This window comes from Hypanus sabinus, chromosome 16 (assembly GCF_030144855.1).
Source record: "Hypanus sabinus isolate sHypSab1 chromosome 16, sHypSab1.hap1, whole genome shotgun sequence".
NCBI classification, from domain to species: Eukaryota; Metazoa; Chordata; class Chondrichthyes; order Myliobatiformes; family Dasyatidae; genus Hypanus; species Hypanus sabinus.
Genome location: NC_082721.1, coordinates 62,618,947 through 62,644,280, shown reverse-complemented (window position 1 = coordinate 62,644,280; position 25,334 = coordinate 62,618,947). Strand labels below are relative to the sequence as shown.

The window sequence follows — 25,334 nt, the reverse complement described above, 5'->3', positions numbered from 1 at the left end:
ACTCTCAGAGCTTCCATGCAGTACCTTGGGTGAGTTGCTCCACGGCCTCTCGCAGCTCTGCCCCACTCGGCCCTGTTCTTGTCTGTTTCACTGCCTTGGCCTTGGTTATCACCGAGTTCACCTCCTCGCAGGTGGATGCCAGTGTCGTCACGATGGTACAGGTCACCAGCTTGGCTGGCGCCTCCTTGAAGGCACCGCCGGCGCTTGTCTTCCCCTCCTCTGCTGCCCTGCTGCCCAGGGCCACATCTGGCTCACGCTCCTGCGTCGAGTCCCCACCCACCCATAAGTGAGCCGGGCTCCCAGCCTGCACGCCCACCGATCGGCGCTCTCTGCTGGCGCACGGCAGACCGCCTCCCCTTCCCCTGCCAGTGGCCTCTTCGGAGGCTGGAGCTGCCAAACTCGCCGCCCCTGCCCCAAGGTCTGCCTGCTGCCCCTTGTCGGCCACCTCCTTCCGCTGCCTCTGGGCGGTCTCCAACTCCCGACCGGCCTCCCGCAGCCGCTTCTCCAGTGCAGACACCTTCCTGGTCAGGAGCTCAGCTACGTGCCGCTGGTGCTCGGCGTCTTGCTGCAGCCAAGTGGGGGTGATACCCAGCTCCTTCTCCCTCACCCAGGTGCCCACGCTCCTGACGCTGTCTGCTGTCCCCTGGGTCAGTCCCCTCGGCGTTGGGGAGAGCGGAGCCTCCACTTTACCTTCCTCGGGCGTGTCTATGTGCAGCTCTCCTCTGGACCGGAGCACGCCAGAGCTGTAACCCAGGAACTTCTGGCTCTTAAGCTGGACACTCAGCTGCCTCTTCTCTTCCTGGAGCACTGAGATCTTCACCTGGAGCACGGGCACCATCTTCACCTGCTCCTCCAACTCCTTCAGCCGCCGCAGGGCCGCCGCCATCTGCTCGCGGATGCTGTGCAGGTGGGCTGCGTTGGGGGTGGACGGAGTGGCCACGCCCGACCCCAGTGGGGTGAACCGGCCATCCAGGGTGCCGTCCTGCCAGGGGAACCGGGAATATGGCTGGCCTGTGCCTGCCAGGGAGCTGGTGGAGCCTGCCACGCTGCTGTGCAGGCTGCCCAGGCTGGTGTAGCGCGGCCTCCGGCCCTCCTCCCCGCGGTCCTCCTCCAAACGCCTCCTAGTCTCCAGCAGGGTCTTCTCCACCCGGGCGTTGTGCCCGCCCGGCGGTGGGGGCCTGTTGTAGCCGTAGGAGTTGCGGCCGCAGTACGAGAAGGAGGAATACCGGCTGTCGCCGCTGGCGTTGGAGCACAGCGACTCGGTGGAGGTCCACCACGAACCAGTGTAGCTGCAGCCCCGCGGCCTCCGGTGGATATGGACCTTCTTGATCGTGTTGCCCTTCTCGATGTCATCCACGTACTTCACGAAGTCCAGGTCCAGGTGGAATCCGTAGGGGGTTTCCACCGAGTATGGCGGGTTCTCGTCCTTGCCCTTGGGCTCGGAGCCAGCACTGAGGTCCATGTTACCTGGAAGATACAGCAAGAATTAGGCCGGTTACGATCTACCACAGGTACACGGTCATTGAAAGGACAGACCCTGTTTTCTCAGCATCTGAGGGTGGGATGGAAGAACCTTCCATGATGCACTTCTGGTTCCACACTCTACGAGATTCGGCACGTCACCGAATTTCTGCAGGTGTACAGCAGAGAGTAATCTATCTGCTGCACCACAGCCTGGTATAGAGGCTCCAATGCAAGAAGCTACAAAGGGTTGTAGACTCACCTAGCTTCACCTCGGTACAACCCTCTCCACCACTGAGGGCACCTTCCAGAGACGGTGCCTCAAGAAGACCTTCATTGAGGACCCTCACTACTGCCAGAGAGGGGGTACAGGAGCCTGAAGACCCACACTGAACATCTTAGAAACACCTTCTTCCCCTCAGTCATCGGATTTATGAACGGACGATGAACCCGTGAACAACTGATTCATGGTGTTATTTACTTCTTTGACATGCCACTGTAATGGCATCTGCAGGATATACACTGAGCACCAGAACACTTTGATGAGGGAATTATGTAGGACAGAGAGTAGGAACCATTTTATTTAGAGATACAGTGTAGAACAGGCCTGCCAACAACCACACCACCCAGGAACCCTCAGACTTAACACTAAGCACAGGGCAATTTGCGATGACCAATTAACTTACGTCTTTGGAATGAGGGAGGTAAGAGGAGCACCTTGAGCAAAGCCACACCGTTCACAGACTCCTTACCGACAATACCAGAATTGAACTTTGAACTCTGGAACACCCTGAGCTGTATTTTCCCATGCTGGGGCTGTTTAAGAGGATATAGTAGGTATAAGGTGAGAGGTAGGTGATTTAGCGAGGATCTTAGGGGAAGTTTTTCCAGGGTTGCTAGAGTCTGTAATGTGTTATACTCACAATGCGGGGGAGGTACATGAATAGCCAAGGAATATAAGGCTACAGACTTAATACAGATAAATGTTATTAGTACATTGGACAGAATGAATGCACTGGACTGAATTGCCTGTTTCTGTGCTGTATGCCACATTTCATTTTTGTCTGTAAAACTGGGTTACTGTGAGTGGCTGAATGGTTGGGGGCAAGCTAAGCAGCATTTTAAATTAGTATGTTAACTTGGCATCAAGGATACAGTGTCTTGTTCTATTGTTAGCTCCTGGGAACACTTCATAACAAAATGTTCTTAAATATATATTCAGAGAGCATTCCCACACATCATTGAAACAGAGAAACAGAAGGAGCCAGGGAAAAGAAAAGGTCAGTCCCTTTTATTCACAGAACGTAGTTCTGTGTCAGAAAATCCACGCACTCACAGTTAAGATAGATCTTAGTTTTTTTTAATACTCTGTGGTTTTCCCCTGATCTTTTTTGGGGTTTTTGTGTGCGGGGGAGGGTTGATTTGGCAGTTGATGTGCCTATCACATTTTCATTCGTTCTTTTGAGTGGGGAGAGGGGATCCGTTTGTTATTTTTGTGTGGGGAGGGGGGATTTGAGGGTTGATGTGCCTGTTCCGTTCTTCTCTTTCTTGGTTTCATGGCTAACAGAAGAAGAATTTCAGAGTTGTGTACTCCGATAATAACTGAACCTTTGAAACATACAGTGAAATGTGTTGCTTTGTGCCAACATTTAACACTGTCCAAGATGTGCTAGGGGCAGCCCACAAGTGTTGCTATGATTCTGGTGCAAGAATCCTGTGTTGAAATTGCAGGAGATTTCAACCAGTCCAGCTTGAAGTCGTCTCTGACCTACCACCAACATTTCACCTGTGAAACCAGAGGAGTCAACACTCTTGACCACTGTTATATTGTACAGCAACATAGTTGTGGGAAAGGTACATAATTCACAACCACCTACATTGAATAGGGGTTTTGCTTTAAGAGGCTGGCCTGACGTGATGACATTATTACATAAAGATTTTGAGCGTGCTTTGGTGTATAAGTTATGGAGTTCAATAAAATGTGTTACGGGTTTAATTAAACAGAAAGTGCCTCACTTTGTTTTATTTGCAAAACCCTACATCCGGGATCCCGATGCTCTAAGATGGTTCCAGAGTTATTGAATATGTTGGCCAATGCAGTCACTTTGGAACTGACAGAGATTTGGAAGCAAAATGCAGTCGCTTGGTTTGTATAAGCCAAGTCTCAATTCGCTCTGTGAGAAATCTCTGCTGGCATCACCAAATTCTACTATATGGTAGCATCGCTCAGCAATTCCACAGCCATGAAAGTGGTGAGTCTTCTTGAACACCTGCCTAAACACGATAAATACCGATTGCTGAAAACTCACCTTTTACAGACCTTTGGTCTATCGGAGTCAGAGTGCGCCAAATAGTTGTCTCCTTACCCCAGTCTCACAATGGTAAGCTGCCGGAGCTAATGGACCACATGCTGTCTCCTCTGGGAAATCACCATCCTCATTTCACTTTTAAGGAACTTGATACAGGAAATGCCTGATCAAGCTCACACAGCCCTCGCTAATGTACCTGTGAAGGATTATAGGGAGCTTGCTAAAGTGGCTGATAGTCTACACTCAGCTAAGCATCATTCCTCCTCCTTTCCCTACCTCAATAAGCCCGATCAGCAAGGCCCCCACCTGTGGCTGCAAAACCGACACCACCAGGTCTTTTCCACGCTCACTTTGGTACAAACACTAAGAAGTGCCAAATACCTTGCAGCTTCGACAGTGCCAGTGCATTGGGACATCAGAAGTCTGTGAACACCGCGGGTCCCAGCTGCCAGGGTCATCTACTCTTCATTATGGACACCCTTTCAGGGCAACGCTTGCTGTGGGACACAGGTGCTCAAGTAAGTGTGCTACCAGCAGTGCCTATTGATGAGAAGGCAAAGAGCGACAAAACATTGCTGGAAGACACCAACGGCACCAGGATCCAGACTTACGGGACAAGACGGGTGATGCTCTGCTTCAGTGGGCGACATTGCACATGGGACTTCGTCCTGGCTAAAGTGGCTAGACCTCTGCTCGGTGCAGATTTCCTGTGTGCCCAACTTAAGAACTGCTTACTGGCTTGTAGGTATCAAGGACTTTGGGTCGTTACCCTGCTCCTCCAGTAAGTTCCCCACAGCGACTCTGTCAAGCACATGGACCATGCATGACAGTTTACTTGATTGCTGGGCGAATTCCCAGACCTCACCAAGCCCACATTCTCCACTACAGTCACAAAACATGGGGTCGAGCTTCACATTCCCACAACTGGCCTGCCTGTTCATGCCCACATAACCCAGAAATGCTGGCAACCATGAAGGTTGAGTTTGCGAACATGGAAAGACTTAGCACTGTATGCCAGTTGAATTGCTCCTGAGCTTCACCTTCCATATGGTCCTAAGTTCGATAGCAGCTGTCTTGCATGTGATGGTTACCTACACCTTAATGAAGCCATCCCCAATTATTACCCAGTCCCATGCATCTAAGACTTTTCAGCTCGTACAGTCAGAAAGTAAACTTTTTCCAAAGTTGATCTTGTTAGGGTCCACCTGTGTGCCCGAAGGACATTTGCAAAATGGCTGTGATAACCCTGTTTGGCCACTTTGACTTTTTGTGTATGCCGTTTAGGCTGAAAAATGCAGCAAAGACTTTCCAATGGCAGATGGACTCGGCGTTAAAAGACTCAGATTTTCTTTTTGTTTACCTGGATGACATATTTGTCACCAGTGCATCCAAATCTGAACACGTATCCAACCTCCACACAGTTTTTGAGAGTTTAAGCTGACATGGGTTGATTATAAACCCTGCTAAATGTTAGTTTCGGTTGCCACCCATAGGCTTTCTCGGTCATCGTATCTCCGTAGAAGGTGTGAAACCCCTACCATCAAAAGTAGCCACTATTGTGGATTTCCCACCACTCTGCACCACCAAAAAGCTACAGGAGTTTTTAGGCATGGTGAATTTCTATCACTACTTCATTCCCCGAGCCGTTGTTGTTATGCTTCCCCTGTAGAGTGCGCTTAAAGACAAAATCTCTAATCACAAGCTTGACTGGTCAGTGGACATGACCAGGGCATTTGATGGTACCAGGCAAGCTGTTTCTGATGTGACCCTACTGGCAGACCCACTCCCCCTGTGGTTGGCTGACTTTAATTTTTGAAAATGATAGGGAAAGACCAGACAGGATTGTGTGAGGAATGTTAGGAAGAGAAGTCAGTAGAACATGTAATTCTGAGTTGCAGAAAGTATGGGATACAGAGAGAGATGATCAGAATTAATCTAAGGGAAGTTGGGCTGCAGGAATTCACATTAAGAGGGTTACTGGGCATTGGTGAGAGAGCACAGGTCAGGGTACTTTTAGCTTTCTTAAGGGATTCAGGGTTTTTTTTATAGGATATGATGGATAAGTAGGAAGAGGGTACTAGGATGGCCAAAGAAGGAAGGATATAGTGCAGATTAGGGTATGTGTGTGTGAATAGGTGAAGGACTTAGAATGTAAGTCTATTGTCTGATCCACACCCCGGAGCAGAAGGTGGCGGTGATGCACCATTAAGCTGGGTGCCAACTGCCGTAAAACAAGAAGGAAGGAAGGATTAATTGGGGAAGCTGTGGTATCTCTCCTGTGAGATATCCAAACTGGTTGCCCTCGCCCCACAGTGCCCACAACTGGAGACGGGCTGTTTTTGACTCCATATGTGGCCTTTCATGTACGGGCTGGAAGGCCTCACAGAAACTGGTTACACTAAAGTTTGTTTGGCACAGCCTCGGAAAGGATGTGCAGAATTGGAATGTAACCTGTGTGGAATGTCAGTGGGCAAAAATTAACTGTCACGTTCAGGCTCCATTGGCACACTTTCAGGTTACTGAGTGATGGTTTGACCGTGTCAATGTGGACCTTGTTGGTCCTCTTCCCTCCTTCTGTATTTTCACACACCTCCTTACCACGGTGGACTGTACCACCAGGTGGCCAGAGGTCGTCCCCCTAACATCAACGATGGCCATTGATGTGGCTCGGACATTCATCGGCACCTGGGTTGTTCAGTTTGGCACCCCAAATGATATTCCCCCTGACTGTGCTCCCGAGTTCATATCAGACCTCAGGGCTGCAATGGCCCAGGAACTCAGTGTTAGGTTACATCACACCACAGCATATCATACACAGTCCAGTGGACTTTGTGAGCAGTTTCACCACCTCTTAAATGCTGCTCTGAGGGTTTCCATGACAGATGAGTGTTGGCATGATCATCTCCCGTGTCTCTTGCTCCATGGACCTGCAGTCGCCTGTGGCAGAGTCGGTAGACGAGCAGCTGTTATGAGTGCTAGGTGATTTCATTCCTGACACCATGATCACCTGGTCGGCCTCTCAACAGTGTTCCACCCTCCTCAGTACATTCAATTCCTTTGTACCTATTCCTTCCTCCCATCATGGCCCAGAGAATTCTTGGGTTCCTGTTGACCTACATTCCACCTTGCTTGATTTTGTCTGCCATACTGCACACCAACATTCCCTTAAGCCCCCTTACGATGACCCGTTCCACATTTTGGAAAAGGGAGAAAAGACTTATTATAGATAGAAAGGGCAAACCTGAATGTCTTCCGGTAGATCGCCTTAAACAGGCCGACTGAGATTTGAAATCTCTGCTACCATGCCCCTGCCATCACACCATGACCACGAGAATGCCAACACACCTGTGGACGAGCCAGAGGCACCTGCTGTCCCTCCACCCATGGAACACAGGACCCGAGCCGAGCCGAGCCGAGTAGCTTGTTTGAGTTCCAGACAGACTCAGGCTCACAGTGCTAGTTTTAGTGAATTCTGGGAGGGGGGGGGGAATTAGGGGAAATAGTTCACAACCACCAACACTGAGTCGGGGTTTCGCTTTAAGAGGCCGCTCTGACATGATGACATTATTACGTAAAGATTTTGAGTGCACTTTGGTGCTTAGGTTTTGGGGTTCCATAAAATGTGTTACAGGTTTCATTAAATATAAAATGCCTTACTTCATTTTATTTGCGAAACCCTACAATATCGCCATCAAGGGTGCTTACTGAGGCATCTCACGCCCACACTTTGGAAAGTCTGATCAGCTGGCTGTACTTCTACTTCTGGTATGTAGGCAGAGACTGAAGACTGCAGCCCCAGTGGTGGACCAAGGCGGTATGGTGAAGGGAGGCCGACAAGTGGCTACAGGCTTGCTTTGAGTCAGTGGACTGGACAATATTTAGGGATTTATCTTTGAGTCCGAATGAATATAGCTTCATCAAAACCTGCGTGCCTTTGAGAACATACCACACATACCCAAACCAAATGCCATAGATGAACCAGTAGTCTCCTGACAGCTAGATCTGTAGTATTCAGAACCATACAGAAAAATCCAGGTATTACCTATAGAAGGCTATTTCAAGGGCAAAGAAGCAATTTTGACTGAAGTTAGAGACGGAATCAGATGCATGTTGGCTCTGGCTGGGTTTGTAGGCCATTACTTCCGACAAAGCAAAACCCAACACCATGATGGCTGTCATGCTTCACTCCCAGTTGAGCTCAACACCTTCTATGCTGCTTTGAAAGGAAGAATAAAAGTACTACACCTGTGTCAGTCCCTTGTGATCTCTGTCCCAGAGGCTGATGTCAGAACATCTTTCATGAGGGTAAACCCTTGCAGGGTGTCTGGTGGGGCTCTGAAATCCTGTGCCAACCAACTGGCAGGAGTGTTCAAGGACATCTTCAAACTCTCACTGTTGCAGCCAGAGGTTCCCACCTGCTTGAAAATGGTGACAACCATACCAGTGCCCAAGAGGAGCAGGGTGAACTGCCTCAGCAACTATCACCCAGTGTCACTCATATCTACTGTGATGAAAATACCTTGAGACGTTGGTCATGAATAAAATCAACTTCTGCCTAAGTGAAGACCTGGACCTGCTGCAATTTGCTTATTGCCAATAAGTCTACAGCAGATGCAATCTCCCTAGCTCTTCACTCTTCACTTAAAGATGACAATTTAATTGGTAAAAAATTTGCAGCATACTGCTGTGCTGTGCAGAGGGACTTGGGAGTGATTGTGCATGAATCACAAAAGGTTGGTTTGCAGGTGCAGCGGGCTATCAAGAAGACAAATGGAACGTTGGCCTTCATTGCTAGAGAGATTGAAGTTAAGAGCAGGGAGGTCATGCTGCAACTATACAGGGTACTGGTGAGGCTGTCTTGAAGTACTGGGTGCAGTTCTGGTCTCCGTACTTGAGGAAGGATACACTGGCTTTGGAGGCAGTGCAGAGGAGGTTCACCAAGTGGATTTCAGAGATGAGGGGGTTAGAATATGAGGAGGGATTGAGTCGTCAGGAATTGTACTCACTGGAATTTGGAAGAATGAGAGGAGATCTTATAGAAATATATAAAATTATGAAAGGAATAGATAAGATAGAGGCAGGAAAGTTGTTTCCACTGGTAGGTGAGACTAGAACTAGGGGACATAGCCTCAAGATTCAGGGGAGTAGATTTATAATAGAGATGAGGAGAAACTGCTTTTCCCAGAGAGTAGTGAATCTGTAGAATTCTCTGCCCAATAAAGCAGTGGAAGCTACATCAGTAAATATATTTAAGACAAGGTTGGATAGATTTTCGCATAGTAGGGGAATTAAGGGTTATGGGGAAAAGGCAGGTTAGTGAAGATGAGTTCACAGCCAGATCAACCATGATCTTATTGAATAGTGGAGCAGGCTTGACAAGCCAGATGGCCTACTCCTTATGTACACTCGGCCTTAGATCACCTGGACAATAGTAAAACCTACACGAGGCTGCTATTTATTGATGACATCTTAGCGTTCAACATAATCATACCCTCAGTCCTCATCAACAAGATCCAAAAGCTGGGCCTCTGTACCTCTCTCTGCACTGGTTCCTTGATTTCCTCAATGGAAGATGACAGTTAGTCTGGATCAGAAATAATATCTCTTCCTCACTATAATCAACACTGGTGCACCTCAGGATGCACGCTTAGTCCATTGGTCTACTCTCTTTATGCCCATGAATATATGGCTAGGCACACCTCAAATGCCATCTATAAATTTGCCAACAACATAAATATTGTTGGTAGAATTTCAGATGGTAATGAGGAAGTGTACAGGAGCGAGGTAGATCAGCTGGTTAAATGGTGTTGCAACAGCAAACTTGCTCTCAAGTACATACTGGTCTTCCTGTACACTAGGATCAGATGTTGAAAAGGTAAAGGTGAGCAGATTCAAGTTCCCGAGTGTCAACGTCTCTGAAGATCTATCCTGGGCTCAATATATTGATGCAATTATGACAAACGCATGACAGAGCTGCATTTCGTTAGGATTTGGTACATCATCAATGACTCTAGCAAATTTCTACAGATGTACCATGGAGGGCATTCTAATTGGCTGCATCACTGTCTGGTATGGAAGCGCCTCTGCACAGGATGGAAAAAAGCTGAATGAAGTTGTAAACTCTGCCGACCCCATCATGGGCACCAGCCTCCCCAGCACCAAAGGTACCTTAAAAGGCGATGCCTCAAAAAGGAAGCATCCATCATTAAGGCAGGGCATGCCCTCTTCTCACTGCTACCATCTAGGAGCAGGTACAGGAGCCCTTAATGCTTCAGGAACAGCTTCTTTCCCTCTGCCATCAGATTTCTGAATGGACAATGAACCTCTAAACACTGCTTTAGTATTTTTTCCTCTCCTTTTGCACTATTTATTTAGTGTAATATTTTTAAATATTCACTTCTCAATGTAATTTATAGTTTTTATTATTATGTATTGCAATGTACTGCTGCCGCAAAACAACAAATTGCATGACTATGCCGAGATATTAAATCTGATTCTGACATTCCAAAGTGAATCAGTTAATACTTATCCTGGTTGAACTCCATCTGCTATTTCTCAGCCCAGCCTTGCTTACCGTCACTATCCCACCTTCTACACTATCCACAGTTGGGGTGGAATTTGTTATATGCATCAAGGAAGGGTTTTCAAAGCAGTATGTAGAATGTCCTGCTAGAGAGGGAGCTGTACTTGACCTTGTTTTGGGGAAAAGCATGGGCAGGCAGTGAAAGTATCTGAGGAGAACCCCGGTGTGAATAGTGAACACAGCTCGGTAAACTTTAAGGTGGTTGTGAAGAAGGGTAAGATTGGGCCTCGGGTTAAACTGGGGCAGGGCTGACTTCGATAGTATAAGGCAGGACCTGGCGAGTGAGAGCAGTCTTTAGAAAGAAAATCAACATCTGCTAAGTTGGTATATAGGACAGTACCTCCTGTATGTACTTTGATAATAAAATTACTTTAGACTTTCGACTTTGACTGTTTGCTTTTCCAAGGGTATAGCAGTCATATAGTACAGGTCATAAGTTTAAGTTGAGTGGGAAAGATTTAAAGGAGACCTGAGAGGTAATATTTTTCCACACAGAGGGGGCTGGGTATATGGAATAAGCTGCAAGTGGTAGAAGTAGGATCTATCAAAGTTCTTAACATGGTACACAGAGAGGCCAAATGCAGGAAATGAGATTAGCATAGACAAGACATCTTGGTCAACATTGATGAATTGGGCCGAAGGGTCTGTTTCCATTCTGTGTGATTCTATATAACATCAAGGCCAATAGTTCAAGAAGTTATACTGAGCTGGCGAAGTGTCACCCTTAGGCTGAACTCTGCTTGTTTACGGAGCTTTGCAGAGGGTCACTGGTGAGATTAGACGTACCAGGGAAGTTAGTTTTCATCTGAAGTACTTCTGCCATTTTCACTTCCAGTCTTCTGTCAGTCCCTCCACGCTCAGCAAATCACACGGCGATTCTGTGGACAAGTGCAGCAAATGAGAGAGGTACAGTGACAGGAGCGTTTGAATCAGCTTTACCATCACTGACATGTCATAAAATTTGTTGTTTTGCTGAAGAATACAGTGCAGTACATTAAAATACCACTGTAAGTTACATAAAGAAATATTAAAAAAAGTCATGCATAAAGAGGACACAAAGTGTAGTGTGCATGGATATTACAGGGTTGCCAGATGCTGCAAGGATTCACACAAGTATAGTTTTAATCTTCCTTTCTCAGCATGCATAATCACAACTATTTAAGTTGCTAGATTTTGCTTTGTCAATACTACCATCCCATCAAAACTAATCACTAAGCTCCAAGACTTGGGTCTTGATACTTTCCTGTGCAATTGGATCCTCAATTTCCTCACTTGCAGACCCCAGTCAATAGAGATTGGCAACAACATCTCCTCCATAATCTCCATCAGCACAGGTACACCACAAGGCTGTGTGCTTAGCCCCTGCACTACCTGCTTTACACTTATGACTGTGTGGCTAAGCACAGCTCCAATGCCATATTTAAGTTTGTTGGTGACACCACTGTCACCGGCTGAATCAAAGGTGACAAATCAGCATATCAGAGGGAGATTGGAAACCTGATTGAATGGTATCATAACAATAACTTCTCACTGAAAGTCAGTAAAAGCTGAATATTGACTACAGGAGAAAGAAGCTGGATGTCTATGAGCCAGTCCTCATTAGGAGATCAGAGGTAGAGAGGGTCAGTAACTTTAAATTCCTTGGTGTTATGATACCAGAGGATCTGTCTGGGAGAAGCATGTAACAGCCATTACATGACAGTGTCTCTACTTCCTTGGAAGATTGTAGAGATTCAGCGTTATCTAAAACTTTGATAAACTTTGATGGATGCACTGCGGACAGTATCCTGACTGATTGCCTCATAACTATTATGGAAACACCAATGGCCAGAACAGAAAAGTCTACAGTAAATGGAGGATACAGCCCAGTTCGACAAGAGAAGGGGCAAAAGCTGGCTATCAATGCAAACTGACAACTCCTGTAACGCTGCTGGTGCCAAACTGTATCAGTCTCTGCCATTCCTTTGGATTCATTAGATGTGTGGAGAAGGGGAGCTTGCTACATGGGCAATAGCTTGCTTTCCATATTGTACTGCCCTGGCGTGCATATCTAGAAAAGACAGTTCGCAACATCCATTGGTCAATCCTGACCAAGAGGCCCCAACATCATCTACTATATTTCTCTGCTCTACTGTAAATGTCTGCAGGAAAATGAATGTCAGGGTGACATATAATGTAGTTTGATAATAAATTTATTTTAACTTTGAAGCTATGGTTTGTGAATTCTGCTTGCTGCCTTAGTGACAGAGAGTTGTGCAGCATAGGCAAAGGGCCTTTTTGCCCGTATGTGTCCATGCTGACTAAGGTCTATATTCAATCTAATTCCATTTCCCAGCACTTGGCCCATATCCTTCCAAAATCCTGTCATCCATGTACCTACTCACCTACTTCTTAAACGTATCTAATGTTCCTGCTTCATCAACTTTATCTGGCAGCTAGTTCCACATATTGTCCCTCAAATTCTTATACACACAAGAGATTTTGCAGATGCTGGAAATCCAGAGTAACACACACACAATGCTGGAGGAGCTCAGCAGGTCAGGCAACATCAATGCAGAATAATAGAGTTGATGTTTTGGGCCAAGATCCTTAATCATGAGTTCTTTGCATTCTGTTGCGTTCAGTTGTACTATATCATTACTGATGTAATGAAATTATCTCTATGGATGGCATGAAAAACAAAGTTTTTCACTGTACCTTGGTACTATGACAATAATAAAATGTTGATCAATTTGCTGCGATCGCTGTTGTCTCACAGTGATCAAGATATGTGAAAAGAAAAAGATTGGTCAAGACAAATGTAGGTCCCTTACAGTCAGAAACAGGTGAATTGATCATAGGGAACAAGGACATGGCAGACCAATTGAATAACTACTTTGGTTCTGTCTTCGCTAAGGAAGACATAAATAATCCTCCGGAAATAGTAAGGGACCGAGGGTCTAGTGAGATGGAGGAACTGAGGGAAATACATGTTAGTAGGGAAGTGGTGTTAGGTGAATTGAAGGGATTAAAGGCAGATAAATTCCCAGAACCAGATGGTCTGCATCCCAGAGTGCTTAAGGAAGTAGCCCAAGAAATAGTGGATGCATTAGTGACAATTTTTCAAAACTCCTTAGATTCTGGATTAGTTCCTGAGGATTGGAGGGTGGCTAATGTAACCTCACTTTTTAAAAAAGGAGGGAGAGAAAAACCAGGGAATTATAGACTGGTTAGTCTGACATCGGTGGTGGGGAAAATGCTAGAGTCGGTTATCAAAGATGTGATAACAGCACATTTGGAAAGAGCTGAAATCATTGGACAAAGTCAGCATGGATTTGTGAAAGGAAAATCATGTCTGACGAATCTTATAGAATTTTTTGAAGATGTAACTAGTAGAGTGGATAGGGGAGAGCCAGTGGATGTGGTATATTTAGATTTTCAAAAGGCTTTTGACAAGGTCCCACACAGGAGATTAGTGTGTAAACTTAAAGCACATCGTATTGGGGGTATGGTATTGATGTGGATAGAGAATTGGTTGGCCGACAGGAAGCAAAGAGTGGGAGTAAACGGGAGCTTTTCAGAATGGCAGGCAGTGACTAGTGGGGTATGGCAAGGCTCAGTGCTGGGACCCCAGTTGTTTACAATATATATTAATGATTTAGACGAGGGAATTAAACGCAGCATCTCCAAGTTTGTGGATGACACGAAGCTGGGCGGTGGTGTTAGCTGTGAGGAGGATGCTAAGAGGATGCAGGGTGATTTGGATAGGTTAGGTGAGTGGACAAATTCATGGCAGATGCAATTTAATGTGGATAAATGTGAAGTTATCCACTTTGGTTGCAAGAACAGGAAAACAGATTATTATCTGAACGCTGGCCGATTAGGAAAAGGGGAGATGCAATGAGACCTGGGTGTCATTGTACACCAGTCATTGAAGGTGGGCATGCAGGTACAGCAGGCGGTGAAAAAGGCAAATGGTATGTTGGCATTCATAGCAAAAGGATTTGAGTACAGGAGCAGGGAGGTTCTACTGCAGTTGTACAAGGCCTTGGTGAGACCGCACCTAGAATATTGTGTGCAGTTTTGGTCCCCTAATCTGAGGAAAGACATTCTTGCCATAGAGGGAATACAAAGAAGGTTCACCAGATTGATTCCTGGGATGGCAGGACTTTCATATGAAGAAAGACTGGATCAACTAGGCTTATACTCACTGGAATTTAGAAGATTGAGGGGGGGATCTTATTGAAACATATAAAATTCTAAAGGGATTGGACAGGCTAGATGCAGGAAGATTGTTTCCGATGTTGGGGAAGTCCAGAACGAGGGGTCACAGTTTAAGGATAAAGGGGAAGCCTTTTAGGACCGAGATGAGGAAAAGCTTCTTCACACAGCGAGTGGAGAATCTGTGGAATTCTCTGCCACAGGAAACAGTTGAGGATGGTTCATTGGCTATATTTGGTTCATTGGCTATATTTAAGAGGAAGTTAGATTTGGCCCTTGTGGCTAAAGGGATCAGGGGGTATGGAGAGAAAGCAGGTACAGGGTTCTGAGTTGGATGATCAGCCATGATCATACTGAATGGCGGTACAGGCTCAAAGGGCCAAATGGCCTACTCCTGCACCTATTTTCTATGTTTCTACTAGCTGTAGTTCCAGTTGTCTCCAGCAGAGGGTACATTTATACAGCTTCAGGATTTTACATGTGGCTAGATTACTGGATCAATGCTTTATTAGGAAGCCAGTTGAATTCTTGGCTCAACAAAAAATGGACTGGAAGAACTCAATGGGACAAGCAGCATCTGTGGGAGGAAAGGAATTGTCAATATTTCAGGTAAAAACACCAGGCCCTGATGCAGTTTTGACCTAAAACATCAACAAATATTTTCCTTCCACAGAAGCTGCTTTACCCTCTGGAGTACCTCCAGCTGAATTTTTGTTGCTCCAGATTCCAGCATCTGCAGTCCCCTGTGTCTGAATTCTTGGCTCCTTCCCTGTCAGTTAATTCTTTCAGATACCTTGGGGGAACAAGGTCATGAGAGGTGGGCATCACTAATGCTTATTGAGCATTTTGAATTATCCCTGAACTGTGCCATTCCAGGGGGTAATTAAGGGGCACACACCTTGATGGATTTCGGGTCTATAGACGAAGTAAGGGGCAGACTGCCTTCCTGAAGTTTGTTAACCAATGATAAAGATTTACAATCTGGCAGTTTCATAGTTACTTGAAAAAAAGCATTTTATTCTTATGTGGGATCATGAATAGAGAAGCTGTTTGCACACTATGTCAGTGGCTGAATCATGGCAACACTTGCAAATAACCATTACTATTGCCTTTTAGAGCAGTTTTAGAGAGGATACAGGAAAGATTTACAAGGATGCTGCCTGGGTCTTTTGAGGAAAGGTTGAGCGAGTTAGGACTTTTCTCTTTGGAGAGAAGGCGGATGTAAGATGATTTGATAAAGATGCACAAGATGGTAAGAGGTATGGATGGACTGGTCAGTCAGTGACCGTTTCCCACGTCAGGGGCAGGACATACAAACTCTGGGAACTAAACCTCAACCACTGGTGCTGTAAATCGTAATGCCACCCCTTTTATAGAAGAAGATTATATTGTAGTGGTAGTTATAAGAAAATTTAAGTATCTATGCTAGTTAAGTTTGGGGAATTGATTCAGGTTCAGTTCATTTACCACATGCACATTGAAACAGTGAAAATCGGTAAATAAATCTGAATTACTTTGCTCCTTTGCACAAATAATAGTAAGGGAAAATATTGCTGGGGTCTTAACCAAGGCTAATGAGGCAGAGGTGACAGGAGAGGATGGCCTGGGGGAGAAGAGAAGCAGGTGGTAGAAGTGGAAGGGAGAAAAGTGGAGGTTGGAGGAGGGGCCTGAAGTGGAGGAAGGGGATGAGGAGGGGTGACAGTGAAAGGGAAAAATGTTAGTGAGAGGTGCAAGGAATGAGCTTCAGCAGTCAGAGAGGGAAAATGACCAACATCTATAGATGCATGGTGGAGGGTATCCTGACTGGTTGCATCACAGTCTGGCATGGAAACACCAATGCTCAGGAATGGAAAAATCTGCAGAAAGTGGTGGATACAGCCCAGTGCATCATGGACAAAGCCCTCCCCGTCACTGAGAACATTTACGTGGAGTGCTGACATAAGAAAGCAGCATCCATCAACAAAAACGCTCGGCAGCTCAGGTCCATGTCCTCTTCTTGTTACTATTATTGGACAAGCATTACAGAAAGTTTGAGAAATCGTTGTTCATGCCATCTGGTTGGAGGCTACCCTGATGGAATATAACGTGTTGCTCCTCCAACCCGAGTGTGGCCTCATAACGACAGTGGAAGAGGCCATGGACAGACATGTGAAAATGGGAAAGGGAAGTGGAATTAAAGTAGGTGGCCACGGGGATATCCCACATTTTCTGGCAGACAAAGTGCTTGGCGAAGAGGCCTCCCAATGTACATTGGATCTCACTGATATACAGGTCACATCGGGAGCACCGGATGCAATAGATGACCCCAACAAACTCACGGGTGAAGTGTTGCCTCACCTGGAAGGACTGTTTGGGGTCCTGAATGGTAGCGAAGGAGGAGGAGCAGGGGCAGGTGTAGCACTTGTTCTGCTTGCTAGGGTAAGTGCCAGGAGGGAGATCAGTGGGGAGGAATGAATGGACAAGATCCCACACCAGCTGGTTCAGGAACAATTATTACCCTACAAACATCAGGCTCCTGGACAGGTGTGGATAGCTTCACTCACCACCACTCTGAACTGATTCTGCAACCTCCAGACTCACTTTCAAAGCTTCCATGTACTCATGTTCTCAGCATTATTTATTTATTTATTTATTTATTTTTATTTGCACTGTTTGCTTTCTGTTGCACATTGGTTGTCAGTCTTAGGTTGATTTGATAAATTTGACTCTTTATAAATAAATGTCTTTACTTTCCTGTATATGCTATTTCAAAATAGTATGTGGTAAGACACAGTACACGTACTCTCATATTAAATTTACTTTGAACTTTGTCTTTGTGCAGTGTAAAGTTCCTTTTCCATTCCCCATTCTGGTTAGCACCTCATCCTTTCTCTTTTCATCCCCTGCTCACCTGGTTCCCCTCCTCCTTCCCTCCCCCCCCAACATCCACTCTCCTCTCTTATCAGATTCCTTCTTCTATGGTCTTTTGCCCCTTCCACCTATCACCTCCCAGCTTCTCACTCCATCCCACCTCCCCCACACTTGGCTTCACCTATCCCCTTCCGGTTTGTACTCCCCCCCCCCCACCCACTTTCTCATTCTGGCTTCTTCCCACTTCTTTTCTTTTCCTGATGATGGATCTTGGTTTGAAACGTCAACTGTTTCTTCTTCTCCATAGATGCTGCCTGACCTGCTGAGTTTCTCCAGTGTGTGTTGCCCGGAATAAATCTCCCTCTACTATGATTTGTCACTCACTCAGGTTCAGATTTAGATTTATCTGTCACGTGTACATCGAAAAGTACAATGAAATGTGTCATTTGTGTTAAGGGTGTGCTGGAGACAGGTCTTGGGTTAGCTACTAAGTGAAGTTCCCACAACTTTTCTCAATAAAAACTCCCAGGGCAAGTTTGGCACAGGTTTAATATGGAGTATGGAGTTTAATATGTGTGCAAGAATTGACAATTGTAAACCCGAGTAAATCTGTTTGTTAATCCCACAAGATCAATATCATGGGTTTTTTGCCCTCACTGCCAATTATAATTAGCTCCATTTTCTCAGTTGTGAGAGGAGATTTCAGGACATGCAGCACTTCTCATGCAGTGCAAGAAGGATCAAATTCAAAGTAAATTTATTATCAAAGTATGTACATGCCACTATATGCTACCCTGAGATTGATTTTCTTGCAGGTATTCACATGAAAGTAAAGAAATACAATAGAATTTATGAAAACTATACATAAACAGACTGGCAAGCTTCCAACATGCAAAATAAGACAAATTGTGCAAATAAATAAATAATGCTGAGAACACGAGTTGTCGCGCCCTTGAAGGTGAGTCCACTGGTTTTAGAATCAGTTGAGTTGAGGTGAGTGAAGTTATCCACACTAGTTCAGGAGCCTGATGTTTGAAGGGTATTTACTGTTCCTGAACCTGGCACTGTGAAGCCTAAGGCTCCTGCACCCCCTGCCCGATGGTAATGGTGAGGGGCCTTGATGATGGATGCTGCTTTCCTGTAAATCTGCTCAATGGTAGGGAGGTGCGTGTTGTGAAGCTGTGTCTCATTCTACGCATTGTGACAGATGCCTCCTCAAATTACTCTCAGCCCTGAGCTCTATCATCTCTTTCATTAAACGCTGTCAGTGTGAGTGTGATAACCTGCTGTTTGCAATTTTCTCATTCCTCTCACAAGCTTAGTCAAAAACCCATCACACCACCCTCCACACTCCCGAAAGTCTGTGCTGTCATGCTTCAAATTTTCTGGGTGGCAGAGGAATGTAACAGTTAAAATAACACTATCACAATAGCTTAGGAGGGTTAGTGGCGCCTAAAAGTGACTCCTTTGCTCGCATCTTCAGAAACAGCTCTACTTCCATCTTTAATATCTTTATTTTTCCCATTCAGGGTTCTTTTGAAAACCCTGACCTGGAGTTACATGTTGACTACAGTTCTTTGCAGGAATGGGACTCACTCTCGGGGTTTTACAACTGACCATTGTTGTCCGGCACGCCAAAGAGCCCGGCTCGGATTCGGAAGACTGGGATCTCAGGGCTTTGGAGACGGGCGGATCGAGGGTCGGTGTCATGACAGGAGACTCGTATGTCGTTGGGGGAGTCGGAATATCTGCAGTTGTGTGCCAAGATTTTTGGGCACAGAGCTCGTAAAAAGTGACGTGGCAGACTTTTAACATCATAAACCAGTGAGTTGTTTGTTATGTCTCTCCGCTCGCTGGGAAAATGGTGAGACACCTCTTTCTCCCTTATTAGGGACACAGACAACCTGTGGCTTTGCTATTGCTTTGCTCACACTTGAGTGCTCAGTGGCGGATGCCAATGTTTTTTTGTGCCAGTGGGGGGAGGGGGGATTTTTGCTTGCTGCTGCTTACGCGCGGGAAGGAGGGGGACTGGGGAGGGACTTTGGAGTTCTAACATTTAACTGTCATTCATTCTTTGGGGGACTCCTCTGTTTTTGTGGATGTTTGCGAAGAAAAAGCATTTCAGGATGTATATTGTATACATTTCTCTGACATTAAATTGGACCTTTAAACCTTTGAACAATGCCAGCTGTAAGATCTGGGTTCAATCCCCACTGCTGTAAGTAAGGAGTTTGTACTTTCCTCCCCTTGGTGCCTCAATTTCCTTCCACATTGTAAAGACGTATAGGTTAGGGTAAGTAAATTGTGGGCATGGTATGTTGGCGTCAGAAGCATAGTGTCGCTTGTGGGCTGCCTCCAGCACAATTCTCTGACTGTGTCAGTCCTTAATGCAAACGATGGCAGTTCAGTGTATGCTTCGATGTGCATGTGACAAGTAAAGCTCATCTTTTCTTTAAACCAATACCAATGCACGGTGTGCCAGTGTTTGACGCCAGAATAGATTGATCTCTGACACTGTCAACCAGCCTGCAGAAGCCATGATGAGTAGGCCTACCCATAGAGGTCTGGGCAGGGACAGCTGGGGTCTCCAGGAGAATGTACTGTCCACCAGTACCCCAGCTGGCTCTGTAAAGTGTTACGCTAGCCACCAAGCTCATGTTGGTATATCTGACAATTTATTACAGTGCAGTGAAAAGCCTGCCTTGCATATTGTTCATACAGATCAAATCACTACACAGTGTATTGAGGTAGAACAAGGTAGAGCATTAACAATGCAGAATAGGGCGTCAGAGCTACAGAGAAAGTGCAGTGCGGGTAAATGATAAAGTGCAAGATCGTAACAAGGATGATCATAACTGGACTGCAGATCAGGTGAGTGCTCAGCCCCAGACACAGAGGTGGTGGGGGTTACATCACAGCAGAGCTCCCAGCCTCATTCCTTTTCTGATCTGGTTGGAACTTTCTGATAAATTGTCAGGCCATCACCGTACGCTGCTGGGGAAGTGGTGCTGAAACAGGCCATTGGGTTCACATACTGCTGTAAAACACACAAAGGATCTGCAGGGACTGAACAGGTCAGGAAGCATCTGCACAGGTGAAGAGCCATCAGATTTCGGAACCGTCCAGTAAGAGATTAAAAGATTTATTTGTCACGTGCACATTGAAACATGCAGGGAAATGCATATTTGGTGTCAGTGGCGACGTGCTTCTGGCAACAAACCCTGACCTGACCTGGACACCTTTGGAGTGTGGGAGAAACAGAAGCAAGAGCACGCACTGCTCATGGGGAGAAGTACAAACTCCTTATGGTCAGTGGCAGTTATTGAACCCTGATCGAAGATCTCTGTAAAGCCATGTGCTAACTGCGATGCTGCGGTGTCCTACAACAGCAGGCTACAACTTGGGAAAAGAAGAAAGATTGCCCAGTGTAGTACAAGGGAAGAAATATAACAGAGTGCAGAATAAAGTGCTATAGTTACAGGGAAAATGCAAAGCAGGTAGACAATAAGATACAAAATCAATTGTGAGGTCAAAAATCCATCATATTGTGCCAGAGGACCATTGAATAGTCTATAACTGTAGGGCGGAAGCTGTCCTTGAGCCTGCTGTGACATGCTTTCAAGCTTTTATACCTTCTGCCCGATGGCAGGAGGGAGAATGGGAAATGCCCAGAATAGGTGAGGTCTTCAATTATGTTGGCTGCTTTACTGAGATCGCAGGAAGAGTCTCCTTGGAGCAAACAGGATGCCAGAGGAACTCAGCAGGTTGGGCAGCATCTGTGGAGGGAAATGGACAGTCGATGCTTCGGGCTGACCCTTCCTCTGGACTCTAATTGGACAGTCGATGCTTCGGGCTGACCCTTCCTCTGGACTCTAATTGGACAGTCGATGCTTCGGGCTGACCCTTCCTCTGGACTCTAATTGGACAGTCGATGCTTCGGGCTGACCCTTCCTCTGGACTCTAATTGGACAGTCGATGCTTCGGGCTGACCCTTCCTCTGGACTCTAATTGGACAGTCGATGCTTCGGGCTGACCCTTCCCCTGGACTCTAATTGGACAGTCGATGCTTCGGGCTGACCCTTCCTCTGGACTCTAATTGGACAGTCGATGCTTCGGGCTGACCCTTCCTCTGGACTCTAATTGGACAGTCGATGCTTCGGGCTGACCCTTCCTCTGGACTCTAATTGGACAGTCGATGCTTCGGGCTGACCCTTCCTCTGGACTCTAATTGGACAGTCGATGCTCCGGGCTGACCCTTCCTCTGGACTCTAATTGCATCATTTTGTGGAGTTTCTGTGAACAGTTTCAGAAAAGCATTCACACAGCTTGTTGAATGGAAACAGCGGAGTGGGGAGGAAATGGCGTCACAGGGGAATGTAACAATTGTCTTCAGATCAGAGGAGAACGGCTTTACTACTGACTAAGCAACAGAACATTCAGAATACTCCCTGGCCCTGGGGATTCAGCTTTCCATTGATTTTCTGATTATACTTGTCTCAGCAGAATTCCTAGACTGAGAAGGACAAGAGGAACAGAAGCCTGAAGTCCCACACAACAGCAGAAGGACACAAACGTGCACTCACAGGCCACTTTATTAGCTACAGGAGGTGTCTATTAAAGTGGCCATTGAGTGGTGTTGGATATATTGGTTTATTATTGGCACATGTACCCAGACAGAGTGAAAAGCTTGCCTTGCCTACTGTTCATACAGATCAAATCACTACACAGTGCATTGAGACAAGACAAGGTAAAGCAATAACAGAAAGCAGAATAAAGTGCAAAAGGCTTCCGACAAAGTGTACAGCAGGTAGACCATAAGGTGCAAGGTCATAAGGAGATGGATTGTGAGGCCAAGGGTCCAAGAGTTTTAACAGTGGGACAGAATTTGTCCTTTAGGTTAGAGGATTAAGGAAACTAATTCCAACTTTCTCACAAGATGTTTGGGAAATAATTTCCTCATAATCAACACCTTGTTTCACCAGAGAGACAAGCCCAGAGTTTCACAGAGACATTCAAGCTCTACACAAATACTCATTGGATTGTGTTATTATGATGAGTCAGAAACTGTAACAACTTCCTCAACTGCACCATTTCACGTGCTAATGACTGTTAGAGAAACCACCCCTTCATCTTCTCTGTTGCCATTACCCAGGCCTGAAAACAATGGCAGCAAGAGAAACACAGCTGCAAGAATGTAAGGACTGCACATCTCAAGAACTCTGCAGAGACAGCTCTTCCCGATCAGCTCAATAACTACCAAACAAGCAGGAGTTGGACAAAGCTGGGTTTTTTTTTACCTGGAGCTGCAGAGACCAATGGGAGGCCTAACAGAGGTTTATAAGGTTATGAGAGGCATCAGTAGAATAGGCAACCACTATTTTACTCTCAGGGTTGAAATGTCTAACATGACACTTCTGGAGTATTGTGAGGAGTTTTTATCTAAGGATGTGCTAGCATTGGAGAGACTCCAGAGGAGGCTCACAAGTATGATCCTGGGAATTAAAGGATTAAATATGAGGGATGTTTTGAAGAATCATGGTGGGTGTGAGGGTGATTCTCATTGAAATCTATTGAATATTGAATATAGAGTGGATGTGGAGAGGATGTTTCCAATAGTGGGGTGAACCTAGGACCAGGGAGCACAGGGTGACCAGAGCTGAACACGACACTCCAAGTACTGTCTAACCAGAGCTTCAGAGAGCCACAAGTATACTTCTCGGCTCCTGAACTCAGTCCACTGACTAATGAAGGCCAACACAACATATGCCTTCTTAACCAAACTTGCACGAGAACTTTTAGGGATCTATGCAAATGAACCCCAAGTTCCCTCTGTTCCTCCATACTGCTGAGAATCCTGCCATTAACTTTCTGCTCTGCCTTCAAATTCGACCTTTGAAAGGGAATCACTTCACACTTTTCCAGGCTGAACTCCATCTGCAACACACACACACACACACACACACACACACACACACACACACACACACAAAATGCTGGAGGAACTCGGCAGGTCAAGCAGCATCTACGGAGGGATTAGTACAGGATTAGTGTACGTGGGTGGAAGTTTCTATCCAGTACGTAAAGGGTTACACCTACAGGAATGGATGGATGTGACTGGGATCTTTCCAGAGGCTGGGAGGTGACCAAAAATGACATTTAGTACTGGTAGGGGAGATGATGGAAAAATTTCCACTTGTGTAGGAACACAGAACAAGCATCACCACATCTAGATGGTGTTCCTACATGAACTAGAGCCCAGCACAGCCAAATTAGGATTGACACACATACACACACACAAACATACATGCAGACACGCACACACAGATAAGCATACATGCAGACACGCTCACAGAAAAATGTACAAAGAGCAGGACACATAACCGAACCCATTCTCACCTCCACCCCTGCAAGCTTCAGACTAAGTAATATTGTCAGCAGCTCCCCAGACAGTCTCTCGTAGCCCTGGGTGAGAGACACTGTGATGCATAGCCGTCCTCCCCCCACACTGGGTCACACTCAGTTACTGCAAATGAGTCTGACATTCTGCATCATGTGACAATGTTTACAGGTTTGGCTTTAATTCTCTAGGCAAAGACTGCACACTGCTGACTTTGTTTCACTCTGGTCTCATTAACCCCTTGACTGCCTGCCTTGTTCTTTTTTTTCCCCTTTCTTCAGCCCGTGAATCTTTTCTGCTCTCTTTTGCAGTTTAACAACACCTTTCCTATATAAAACAATGAGAGGACAGGTCTGTTTCCCAGGGTAGCGGAGGTTAGAGGGAGGAAGTTTAACATGCATCAGAGAAATGAGCTGCTAGAGGAGGTGGAGGAGGCAGGACGAACATTCAAAGGTCAAAATAAATCTATTATCAGAGTACTTACAATATATGTCACCCTGATTCATTTTCTTTTGGGCATTCATATTAAATACAAAAAAACACACTGCAATCAATGGAAAACTGCACACAAGCCGGCCAAACAACCAACATGCAAAAGACAACAAACTGAAAATGCAAAAAGAAACAAAGAAAAATAATAACAATAAATAAATAAAAAACATTGAGAACATGCAGTGAAGAGTCCAGGAAAGTGAGTAACTTGGACAAACATTTGAATGATCAGGGCATAGAGGCACATGGAGTTTATGCAGGGGAGTGGGATTAGTATAGACGGGTGTGATGGTTGGCACAGGCATGATGGGCCAAAGGGCCTGATTCTGTGCTGTACAGCTGTATAATTATAACTGCAGCCATTTCAATGTGATCAACACTGAATACAATAAGTAACCTCATTAGTGTCTTGCACAACTGGCACACTGCAGTGAAAACTGAATGAAGGTTCCTTAGCAGATGAATAGAGGCACAAAGAAGATGCGTTAGGGAATGGACAGTGATCAGGACAGAGACTCTAACTCTTCCACTGCTACATCGGCAACTGATTTGATTCTACTTCCTGCACTCGTTCTGAGGTCAATTTCATCAACTTTGCCTCCAGCTGCCTCCGTGCCTTTGAACTTACTACCTCTGAAAGTTCTCTCCCTGTTTTTGTTCTCTCTGTCTCCATCTTTGGAGACAGAGTATTCACTGATACCTTTTACAACAACGCACTGAATCTTACCGTTATCTTGACTACACCTCTTTCTACCCTGTCACTTGTAAAGATGCTATTCACTTCTCTTAGATCCCCCATATCCACTGAACCTGTTCTCAGGATGACACTTTCCATTCTGGAACATCTCAGATGTCCTCTTCTTTCAAAGAATAGGGTTAAGCTAAGTCTCTTTGATGTATGCCCACTCTGAAGAGGTGATCATATAACCATATAACAACTACAGCATGGAAACAGGCCATCTCGGCCCATGCCGAACGCTTACTCTCAACTAGTCCCACCGACCTGCACTCAGCCCATAACCCTCCATTCCTTTCCTGTCCA

The 25,334-nt window shown here is 45.8% G+C and overlaps 1 protein-coding gene across 7 annotated transcripts in view; it reads right to left on the bottom strand.

The window, feature by feature from the left end:
• kank2 (KN motif and ankyrin repeat domains 2) overlaps nt 1-25,334 on the bottom strand; it is a 223,291-nt gene that overhangs the window by 121,182 nt on the left and 76,775 nt on the right. For 6 of the 7 annotated variants that reach the window (XM_059991928.1, XM_059991927.1, XM_059991930.1 and 3 more), the window contains 2 exons: nt 11,140-11,231; nt 25-1,467 (listed from right to left, as the gene is read on the bottom strand). In XM_059991928.1, coding sequence (XP_059847911.1) covers nt 25-1,467; nt 11,140-11,176 — 1,480 coding nt within the window. In that variant the 5' untranslated portion in view covers nt 11,177-11,231. The remainder of the gene's footprint in view (nt 1-24; nt 1,468-11,139; nt 11,232-25,334) is intronic. The other variant, XM_059991931.1, reaches the window with a different exon arrangement.